Genomic DNA, 12,204 nt, shown 5'->3' on the forward strand with positions numbered 1-12,204 from the left:
GAAAAAAACAGAGTATGCTCTATTCTTGAAAAAGAAAAAAAAGAAAAAAAATGTGTGTTCCACCGGGAGGGAGAAGCTTCTTATTTTCTTTTATTTTATTTTTATTTGCAGAAGAGAAGAAGCATTAGGCTTCCAATCTCCATTTTTATTTTTGTAATCAGTTTTCTTTTTATGAAATCCATCAATGCTCTTTCATGCAATTCTTGTTCTAGGTTCAGTTTAATTTCTGTTTTTTTATGCAATCTTTTAATTTTTCTTTCATGCAATATATGAAATTTTCTCTCATGCAATCTATGTTCCAGGCTTCAATCTTCTTAAGCACTGTTTTCATCCATGCTAAAATTTTTCTTTGAATAGTTAAATATTTCATTAAATTTATAAATGCTCTTCGATTCCAAGTATCTGTCTTTTCGTTATTTTCAAATAGAAAACATTCTCTGGTAGACTAGAGAATCATTCAACATCCCCGAAGTAATATTTTTTTCTTATTATTCAAAAATCGGCTTTGAATCCGAGTGAACGTTTTGATTTTTATACAACTCCAATCGCCTTCCTGTGGATCGACCTCTTACGACCACTATTCTTCGAGTAGAAAAGGTAAGAGTATAATTAATTTAAAACTTTGTTTGTCGGTTCTAACAACGATCTGTTTAGTGCATTTTCAGGTAAACAGGAATTCGACAACATATTCCTTTGTTGATTTTTAAAATCCCTTCCTAGAATTCATAAATTCAGATCAAGGCAATCAACGGATTACGGCACGCCAAGAAGGATATCAGAAATTCTTGGTGAAGTAGAAGAACCGACCCCTTTCAGATTGTTCGTGGCTGAAGACAGAGGAGATCCCGCGCCAGAATTCAGATTTGCACAAGCTCTTCGGCCCCAACTCGATGGAGTCGAGTTCTTCTCAGCCGGGAAGAATTGATGCAGGAGCACGAGCCCGAGTCATAATGGACATACGTCGAGTTTGGATCCTTGCTTGGAAGTGTCCGAAAACACATTAGGTTCATGATTTCCAGCATTTAATTACATTGGATTGAGCCTTTTTAATTTGGTCTATTAGGTCACATTGAGAACTTTTATATTGGGTTTACTTGAGTTCTTGTTTTGGGTTTGTAATTGCTGAATTGTATTTGCTGGATTGAGTCCATATAATTGAGTTGTAATTGAGTCAACCCAAGTCACTTTGTGTGGACCCAATTGAGGACGTGATGAGGTGTCCATCCGCATAGAAGTCCTATTCTCATTAGGATTTCATGGCATGAAGAGTCTTAGGCGTGGAGATGTTTATGGGATTGACTAGTCAAAGTCCTACTTTGATTAGGAGTCTTGCTTGGTCCCTTGACTTGGTCAAGTCCTACTTTGGTTAGGAGTCCTATAGCCCTTAGTATTTGAGTTTAGTCATGAGTCTTAACCTGAGTTTTATCATGAGATTAATTTCCTTTCATGCTCCAACACAAGGTTCGTTGTACCGGTCGGTACCGGTCGGTACCGAGCGTACCGTACCCATACCGATGGATACCGGTATCGGTACACCAATATCGGTACGGTCGGGTACCGAGCGTACCGTATCGTACCGACACTCGGTATGCCTATACTAGTGCGGCACCGGTACGGGGTTCGGTACCGGTACGGCGAACCTTGCCTCATCTATTTAATGAGGTGAACATGATGAATAAATCAATGTAGAATTTTTTGGCTTGCAAATTGTTTATGATCTAGAGGCGAGAGGCTTCTCTTCTTCCCCTTTGGTGAGACTCCAAAGGCTCTTCTTCTTTCTTGGTGAGACGCCAGAAAACCCCTTGAGTTTTGGGTATAGGTGAAACTCTTAAATTCAGCCCATAGATATCTTCATTACTTTCAACTCATAGCACTTCCATTACCATTGCTTCAATCTATCTACCATCACAATTTTTCTTAGGTTTCAGACCTCAATCGTAGGCCTTAAACCCTTCATTACCACGTCCAATTAACGCCAACCCAAGTCATCACATAAGAGAATTAGAGTGAGAGATTTCTGCTGCATATTCTAGGCCGCACCACATCCCTATTCCCTTCCCCTAGGCCGTCATACTTGTTTCTCCTGCCCCCACCAGCCCACACTCAATCCGCCCAAGGGTACATTATCTTATACAAGCCTTTAGGCCCTAGCTTGAAGCATCATTGAAACCTCTTTACAATCTAATTATTAGAAGTACTTTCCAAATAAATAGTCCAATTCCTAAGTACAGGAATGACAGGCAGAAAACAGATACATAAAGCAAATGCACCTCGAAAAATGAAGAAACGAGTAACTGTATAAATACCTGCATTCCAGCCTAAATATTTGCAGAAAAACAGATATGTGAGAACTCGATCAAAGATACTTATGAGAACAATGTCAAATTGTGTCCAACAGATGGTATGATGAGGGCAAGATATTTTAAGACAGGTAGCCAGAAATGCAAGCATAATCAAAAATAAGGGATGTTAAATCCTTACTCTGCCTGGAAGAAAGTTCCTCATGGCACTTGGACAAAGCAAGAAACTGAAGGTATTTCTGATGCTTCTGCTGCTTATCCAAAAGTAAAGAAGACACAACAGCTGAAGCCACAAATTCAGCTCCTCTGGTTGTTGTCCAGTGCTTAGCTAAAGTGTCAACAATAGATTTGCTCATGCGGGTGAAAACATTGATTTCACCTTCCTTTTCAAATGCTCCTTTTTTCCTTAGCTTCTCTAGCGCACCTTCAACTTTACCAGACAAAATAAACTCATGAAACAAACAACCTAGCAATGCTTCTGCTTCTTCATCTTGGGCAGTTCGTTGTGCAATGCTCATAAAGACTGCCCTTTGTCTATCTCCAGCAATCCATGCCTCAGAAGTAGCCTTCCTAGGATCAACATTGACACCAAAAGCCTGGCTTCCTTTTTCTTCTTCCACAACGCCTTCATTTGAGCTCCCCTTACGTGACAAACTTCGCTCAGGTGGTTCAACCCCACCAAGTAAGACTGCCTTTTCAGGTATTGCCCAAACTCCTGCTTTTTCAGTAAGAACAACCCAAGCTCCTTCCTGATTGTCTTCTGAAGAAGGGAAAACAGAAGCATCTAAAACTTTTCCTGCATCCCATGGTAAATCAAACTGATAAAGTCGAGTGGAACCCCTCCAATAGTTGGTTACAGTAGCAGTTCCATCCCCAGACAGTATAATTGCTGAGCCAGATGGCTTGCCACCAACTCGTAGCCGCATAGAAAACAAGAATTCTTCATCTTCCACTCTTGCCTTTGGAATTATTACCTGAAGAGGAGCTTTTTTCTCTAGAACCCTTTCATTCGTTGATCCACTATTTTCCAAAGAGAAATTTTGACCAAACTTATATTGCATTGTTAGAAGAGAATACTGCATGTAGCTTGAACTGCTTACCCGATCTTTACACAAGGTAGCTACAAGAACAGTAAATTCTTTCCCACGGCGATCCACCTGCACATCCAAAAGCCAGATGTGCTTCTGGCCAGCTAGATCTTTCTTGATACCTAAATCACCATCATCAGCTACGATTTCATGAATCCAAAGTTTTGTGATATTAATATCAGGTGCAAGCATAATATTCCAACACTGAATCTCACAATCTGTCAACAAAAAAACTGCCGACCAGATTCCTTGGGGCAAGCATGCAAAGAACGCCAGATTAATGACCTTGCATGCCTTTTATTCATCTGAGAATGACCAGAACTAATTCCTACTGCATCATGAGAAATTCTTCTCTGACATATTCTGGCCGATGTCAAACGAAACAACCACAAGTCACCATTTGATTGACACGCTATTGCAATACATTCATGATAATTACCAGGAATTGCAGTCACGATAATTGAATTAACTCTATCATGTTCAGACAAGTTATCACTTCCAACACAATTGCTTCCATGGTTCCGGTTGGCAGCTTTCCTTCCATCACTAGTCAAATCACTTTCTCCAGATTCTGGCATTGGTAAGCTAGCAATTGGAATGTTTTCACTGTCTGAGAAGACATCCGGCCAATATACAATAGCTTTAGTCATTTGGTTACAAACGACTATGCCAGCAGAGCTGCATTGCCCTAACATTGTTTCACTGCTTGATGATGCAATATCCCATCCGACAACACAGACCATCCAGTGATTACCATGCATGAACTTCATGTCATCTTTGTCCCCAAATGCAGAAGATGGGATTTCAAGTGCAACACAATTTTTTGAAACTGCAGCTGATAAGTAGCTCCAAATAAAAATCTGCCTTCCACATATTATCCAAGCAAGGGATGTTCCCTCATCCATACCACCAGCAAGCACCGTGTTATCTGCAAGGAAATAAGAAAATCATTTTCTCAAGAGGTAGTTGGAAAGAACAGCATACTAAAAGCACGATTCAAAACCAAAAGCCCTACTAGCAACACTCTTTTGCAGAAGATTTGCTTGAGCACTGCGAACAACTTGGGGAAACTCTCCAACATATACAGGTTGGGTTTGATTTGCATCAACCCCCTTCTCAGTTTTCTTCTCAGTTGGAATCCTGAATAGAAAGAGATAAATGAGAAATGATTATCAAACTCTCTACTTTAGAAAGACTGACTTAAAAACATTTTTGCAGGAGATTGTAGTCCATCAGTCTAATCAATAAACTGAAAATTAACTCAAGAACAAAGAGTTGAATGGAAGAGAAAATAATAATTTCTTACAATATTTGCAGTAATTGAATCGTTCAAGAACCAAATCCCTTAAAAACTCTGAATTAAATGAAACAAGAACAAGGCATAGGAATATCTTCAAACAATAAAGTTTTAGCCAGGAATAAGGTAGAGGAATATCTTCAAATAATAAAATTTTAGCTAGTAAGCATAAACATAGATCCTCACTATATTATGCCATGTACAAGGAGCAAAAGTGCCTATCATAATGTATCTATAATACATCGAATGTCAGCTGGCTAACGGAAGGGTAGAGGAATGGTATCTCTAAGCAGGCATAGCTATGTCCCTCAACTTATATAGATGTGTAATAAACATGTCGTACAAGTGGTACAAGCTTGTACTCCACTTTTCACATTTTAAACATGTGCTCAACCATCCTAAACAACCTTTGTTTCTAAAATAGATGGTTCCAAAACTACTCCAAAGTGATTTTCTTTTCTTTTTTATGATGATTTAAAGACCTGATTTACTAAGTAACATGACAATTTTGAAAAAAGGTTGTCATGTTACATTAGACCAAAAGTTAAAAATCATCTCAGCATAAACAAGCTCCCATGGTTTGACTAACATACATGCAAAATACCCCCACAAACTGGAAATCAAGGAAGAGGCTTGGTCTGTAGTCTTTCTTGAGATCAAGACCATCACAAGGCTTCAGTCGTATGAGCCTAAGGATCAGCATAGCTTAACCTACTCGCTTGATAAGAACAAATTTTATACAATAAACCCCATCTGCAATTTAAGTTAATCTGTTCTCCCGAATAAGAGCTGCCAAGGGTGGGGTTCAAATGCCAAGAAATAAATAAATTAATCACAATGCCCCATCATTCATAAAGCAAATGCATCACCACGGTGAGCCCAAATAAAATTGATTGTCATCTACCTACTTTTAGAATCCCTTTAACCGAATGGCCAATAATGAGCACCTCCCGCTACCATATTGTAATCATCTGATCAAGTGAATTTCCTCAAGAAAAAACATATTTCTGAAAGCAAGAAAACTATGGTCTAATTAATCTATGAGGCACAATATCCAAGAACAACTTAAATGATCATGACAAAGAAATGAATGTTCAACTATTAAGACTACAATAACGTAGGTATGCTGCAAGCAACCTCAAAATTAGTCAACCATGTAGCATGCATAAGCTAATTGCACCCCAAGCAGACAAGTAAAAACCACATTCTTAAAACATGCCCAGATCACAGAAAGTTATCCACCTTGTTTATATAGCCTAGGATAAAGGTCTAAATGGGCCAATAGGTTGTCCAAGAGTTGCATGGTACTAAGTAAACCTCACCTGTACTTATGGACAAAAGAATGTTTTTTTCTTTCAAGTTACTAATAACCAATGGGAATTTGTATGGGTAACAATATTTAATCATTTGCTCTTTGATCAACCTCTTGGTCTTTATGGAGTTAGGTTTATGCTCCAAGCTAAAACTACACCCTACATTTTGGAAATGTGCATGTAATGGCATTTAACCAGAATTTTGACTTCAAAACAAGGAGTTGAAAGGTTGAATATTGTGTTCAAGTTACATGGTGGAGAGTTTGGAATGGAATGAACAAGTGACTCTTCCAACTCAAATATCATGTTGGGGTTCGTAGGAACATTATCAATTTTGCTAATCTTTAGTCTAAATGGATCGTTTGGTCTAATTTCTTGGAATTGTTTCTCGTACATTTGTTCCTCACATTTTGCTAGGCCTTGCTATTCCATATTAGCAAAATAATTTCCTTTTGATTACAATGTATACTATCTATCTTCTTAGTTCTGAATGGTGTAATCTTGATCATAGAGCAACAAAATGATAAACGCATGCAAGTAATAATAAAAAACTTACAATAATGAAAATCTCAACTGTTCCTAACAATGATATCTTAATGTATTAAGTTTTCTGAAAAGATTCCATTGCTGTTAAAATTACTTAAGTAGATTAAGTTATAAGCTTAAGTGTCTCATTATGCTAGCAACCATTTTACCTGATCATATGACTGCTGGCCAATAGTTTAACATGTGTATAGATTTTTATCACAAAAAGGTGCGGAACACTAGGTGGAGGCACTCAAGATTATTAAAGAACACAAGTTGGTTTTAGAAGCTACTTCAAAATGATTTGATTCAGATTTTTAGGAAGCCTGAATTAAAGAAGCATGTAGTCTGCGGGTATTTGAGGTGCTTCAGTCCGAGTGGGTAAAATGATACCCATATTTGCAGATTTTAGCACAGAATGATGGGAAACATTAGGTGGGAGCATGCAATGATTATTAAAGGATGGTACTTGCATTTTAAACATTATGGTTTTCATATGGATTTTTAGGCATGCCTAATCTAAAGAAGCATGTAATTTGGCGGATAACTGAGGTGCTTGAGTTATAGGGGATGCAGAGAGGTGCATAAAACCCAAGAGTTGAAAGTAGTTCAGTAGAGTAAGCATGATACTAAAGAATGCATTAAATTAGCATTACAAGATATATTAAATAAGACAGTCAAACATGATGGCACAAACCATATGGCCATGAAATATCTATTTGTCGATGAGTATGAGGAGGATCCACAACTCATGTTGCAAAGGAAGCAATTTTAAGGTGGCATCTCAGGGGTTCACTGTAAAGAGCGGGACAAGGATAAAAAGGAGAGACATGGAGTTGATTATCGAGAATCTGAGCTTTGTGGTGGGTAAGAGACAACATGACAATAAGATAAAAAGACTAGCTTAACATTAAAGAATGAAAGCATTAAGCAATCTAGGCAAGTGTAAGTAGGGCAAATAAAATCAAAGACACATTAGCATTAATGGCATCCTTAAAGTTTCAATAAATATGAAAAATAAATGCGAACTGCTTGTTAATTTTTAAAAAGAAAGTTAGGACGGAAACTTAATTAATTGCCTTCCTCTAATGTACATTTATCACTAGAACATCTAATGAGGTGTAAAGGGAGGACCAACATATTATGCTCCATATGAAATTATAGGCACATTAGAGCAAAGTTGGAGAGATCAATACATGAATTCCCAAAGCATTGTGCATCTATGGTGTCCCATTAAAATGAGATAATGTGAACACCAAAAAATCATTTCCTTTGAAAGGTTAGGGAAGTTTGTGCATGTGCACCACCACATGGGATTGCAAGTAAAGCAAAAAGACAAAAAAGGATGGATAATAGTTATAAAATCCCATTCATTTATAGAATATTCATACATCAGTGACCAAATGTTGGTTAGATTTTCATCACTTGAGAACAGCAAGTCCATAAATCTATCACAAAGTTGGTAGGTTTCATAGTAAAGTTTGCATCTTAAAGACATAAGGGCTATCGTGGAAGTAAGATTGTTGCAAATCATCTTATCAGTCATGGAAGTACGTTGGTGAATTTATTTCACCAAAACATTTTCCTTTAACAAAAACCTTTGCATTCCCTCTAAAACGTTGTCTTCCACAATTAGTTCCCAAGTGATGACCTATTCATCTCTTTCATCACTTACATAACAAAAATTCCACCTGTGCTATTCATATAGCCTTTCCCATCCAACCATCTGAGCTCGATTTCTTCTCCCAATACCGCTAACCTCCTCTTCACAACAGAAAAAAAGGAAAAAAAAAAGAATACCCCACTAAACAAAGTAGCAAGTCAAGCACCTCGACCATCAACGAGCTCGTTGTTCTCTCATTGGGAATGAAAAAATTTTCTGTATGTTACTGAGATATTTCCAATTCCTTCTCCTATAATGAGCATACACTTCTTCAGAATTCAGGAAGTGTATGATTTGGTGTCTCCGTATCAATCTAAAAGAATACCATTCTTCTGCCAGTACCCGGATTTTTCTATCTATGCAACAGGTTTCCGACCACAGAAGCAGAATACAAGAAAGATTATTTCCCCAACAGCCAAACATTGGAAAATAGATTATTTTCCAAATAGCCAAAGAGCCATCAGTAAACATCATATTTTCACCTCCACCGCTATGATTCAAGCTCACACTTCCAAAAACTTCAGAATAAAACATTCAAACAGACATAGATATCCAACAAGATAGATTTCAAATACCCTAATGGGACTAATCAGTGGCAGAGCTACCAACTGATTAAAGAAATAAAATGCCACAATATTTCAAACATCCAAACTGATCTCACAACCCTAGACTCCCCTTTACCTGGCGAGAACGGACAGGCGAGAAGACCACGGAGCCGGTGTGCCGGTGATCGGCCGGTTGGGGATGGAAGCGCCGAAGACCGACCGGCTGCTCTCTGGAAGAGGCGTCGCGGGGGAATCGAGGACAGCGTGCCCAAGATTCCGGTCCTTCTGAGAGGCGAGGTGGGGTTTCCTCGCCGCCGGAGAGAACATCGCCGATCGGACGCGAGGGTTTCTTGCCCGTGCAGTGAAGGGGAATGGAATCTTCAGAGCTTCTTTCTAGTCTAGGGTTCAAGAAGGAGAGATAGAAAGAGGGAGGTTCCGCCGAGGTTTGGGGGGGGGGGGGGGGGGGGGGGTGTAGGAGGGGATATTTGAATTGCTGGGATGTCGCCGAAGAGAATTGAATCTTCGTCGAGGAAAAAACGACCATAACAAATCCTGGCCGTGGAATTGATAAGCTTGCAGCTCCAGTCAGATAGGTTGCGTCTAGGGCTATTAATGACCCGAGCTGCTCGGGCTCGGCACAGTAAAAATCCGGCTCAAGCTTGGCTCGTTAGTCAAACAACTCCGAGGCCGAGCCCAACATGAGGCCCGTTTACATCCGAGCCCGATCCCGAGCAGCTCACGCCCAAACGAGCTATAGTCTCCCAGCGGCCCAGCCCAAACGAGTGCTAGTCTGAATTTCAAGTCTCCCAGGCTCCAAGCCGGCTCAGCCCCCTCCTGATTGACATTTGACCATTGGCCCCATCGCCCCAGTTGCCCTAGTCTCCGACTCTCCCACTCCCAGCCCTCCCCCGAATCCCGATCCCCTTCCCCGACTTGCTGTGGCGCAGCTCTGCCGGTCTCCTTCTCCTTCTCTATTCTCCAACCAGCCGTGAAGCACTTCGGCGATTCGAAAGCTTGAAGGCTGAAGCCCCTCTGCCTCCTCCTTTCACCGCCGCCCGATGCCCCGGCCTCGCCGCGCTCCACCTCCCTTCGCCCGCACGCCGCGCTGCCGGCTGTGAAGCCCGACTTTACAGACAGCACCACCGAAACCCCCCCTCCAAACCTCCCACACCCTTCAAACCCCCTTTCACCCCTGCCTCCCTCCAAACCCCTCTGGCCCTCCCTCTCCTCCGAATCCCTCACCCCTTCCCCTCCAAACCCCACACCACACTACAAGACCCATCTGCACCTCGACGACTGGGCCCCTTGACTTGCTCCTCCCGGACCTTCCCCGACCTCGACCCCGACTTACTGTGGCGTTAACGGCTGACCCCCGACTTGCTGGTGAGTTCCCTCTTCTTTCCTCACCGTCCATCATCTCTTTGCTCCTCACTCCTCAGCTCCTCTACCATTTTTAGTTTTTCCATCATTTCTCTTTTTTTTATTTATTGTTTCTGTTATTATTGTTATTATTATTTCTTTATTAAAATGTGTTTGGGGAGGAGGGCTGACCGGCTGAATGTTATGCTTTCAAGTGTTTAAATGAATTGGCGTCTAAATTTGATTGGTTTTGTTTTGGCCTTGAATAGGCTTTGTATGGCATGCTTAGGTACTAAATATGTAATTTGATTAGTTGTTTATATGTTTCTAGAAATGTCAAAATCAGATGGCCAACCTCAATTCGATCAACATGCCTCTACAGCTTATAGTGCAAATGAACTTGTTGAATTGAAAAAATATTATTGATAAAGATGATGCAATGGATGAAATGAAAGAAATGGGTACAGAACAATCTTGGGATGACGCAAACAGGAAGAAGAGATCTGAGGTGTGGACTGAATTTGATATCGTAATAGTAGATGGCAATACAAAGGCAAAATGCAATTATTGTAGTGCTAAATTGGCATAGAAGAAGGGGGTGCCACAACTCATCTCAAAAGACATTTAAAAGCTTGCATGCCTCGAAAACTTTCTAAGCCTAACAAAGACAAAGAGTTAAAGCAAAGCTTATTGTCGTTTGATGTTACTCAAGGTCATGCAATGCTAGCAACTTCTAAGTATGATAAAGACAAGATAAGAGAGATTTTTGCAAAGATGTTTATAGTGCATGAGTATCCTTTTAGGATGGTGGAACATCAGTTCTTTGTTTTATTCTGTAAAGCTTTTAACCCAAAATTTGAGCGAATAAAGCAGGTTACTTTGAGGAGTGACTGCATGAAAATGTTTATAATTGAGAAGCAAAAGTTGAGGTCAATGTTAAGACATGTTGATAGAATTAGCTCAACGACTGATCTATGGACCTCAAATCAAACAATAGGGTACATTTGCCTCACTGGACATTTCTTAGATTCTGAATGGAAGTTGCAAAAGAGAATTTTAAATTTTTGTAGCTTGGCACCTCCCCACACGAGAATTGCTATTGCTGATTGTATTCTTAAGTGTCTAACTGAATGAGGGATTGAAGATAAGGTTTCCACTATTACGTTAGACAATGCATCTAGGGTTTTAGGTCTCACTAGTATGATCTCATCATAGCCCTAAAACTATTGCCCTAATCTAAGGGGTTCATCACAAATATATGAAACAGCATATGATGAAACACAATGCCTTTATTCATAATTAAATTTCACATGCATGATTTGGAAAATCAAAAGAAAAACCTTCGCAATACATATTGCGATTGGCTTGTAAGGTATCTATTCTTTCAATCTCCCACTTGCACTAAAGCCAATCGCCTTTATATTTCATCCCCATACAATCAAGGTGGTGATCAAACTGCTGTTGTGGTAGAACTTTAGTGAATGGGTCTGCTAAGTTATTCTTTATGTCTTTCCGTTCAATAACTATGTCTTGTCTCTCGACAATCTCTCAAACGAGGTGGAAGCATCTTAGAATGTGCTTGGATTTGTAATGAGACCTTGGTTCCTTCGTTTGAGCAACAGCTCCAGTGTTATCACAATAAACTGGGACTGGTTCAGCAATCTCAGGAACTACTTCCAACTCAGAGATGAACTTCTTCATCCAGACAGCTTCCTTAGCAGCTTCACTTACAGCAATGTATTCTGCCTCAGTAGTTGAGTCAGCTACAGTTTGCTGCTTGGAACTCTTCCAACTCACTGCACCACCATTTAGGATAAAGATATATCCTGATGTAGACTTGCTATCATCTGGATCTGACTGAAAACTAGAATCAGAAAATTCTTCTAGTTTCAACTCAGATCCACCATATACTAGAAAAATATCTTTAGTCCTTCTCAAGTACTTAAGAATAATTTCACAGCTTTCCAATGATCCTCATCTGGATCAGTTTGGAATCTGCTTGTTATGCCTAAGGCATAAGCAACATCAGGCCTGGTACATAGCATAGCATACATAATTGATCCTACTGCCGAAGCACAGGGAATAGAATTCATTCTATTCCTCTCTTCAGATGT

At 39.8% G+C, this 12,204-nt stretch overlaps 1 protein-coding gene across 1 annotated transcript in view; it reads right to left on the reverse strand.

Annotated features, from left to right (window-relative positions):
• Nucleotides 1-9,184, reverse strand: part of LOC103721930 (nuclear pore complex protein NUP133) — a 40,984-nt gene extending 31,800 nt beyond the window's left edge. Inside the window, 4 exon segments of the mRNA XM_039119999.1 lie at nt 2,482-3,618; nt 3,621-4,316; nt 4,404-4,528; nt 8,868-9,184. Of these exon segments, the coding sequence (XP_038975927.1) occupies nt 2,482-3,618; nt 3,621-4,316; nt 4,404-4,528; nt 8,868-9,058 (2,149 nt within the window). The 5' untranslated portion in view covers nt 9,059-9,184.
• Between the last annotated feature and the right edge of the window lie 3,020 nt (nt 9,185-12,204).

This window comes from Phoenix dactylifera, unplaced genomic scaffold, assembly GCF_009389715.1.
Source record: "Phoenix dactylifera cultivar Barhee BC4 unplaced genomic scaffold, palm_55x_up_171113_PBpolish2nd_filt_p 000678F, whole genome shotgun sequence".
NCBI classification, from domain to species: Eukaryota; Viridiplantae; Streptophyta; class Magnoliopsida; order Arecales; family Arecaceae; genus Phoenix; species Phoenix dactylifera.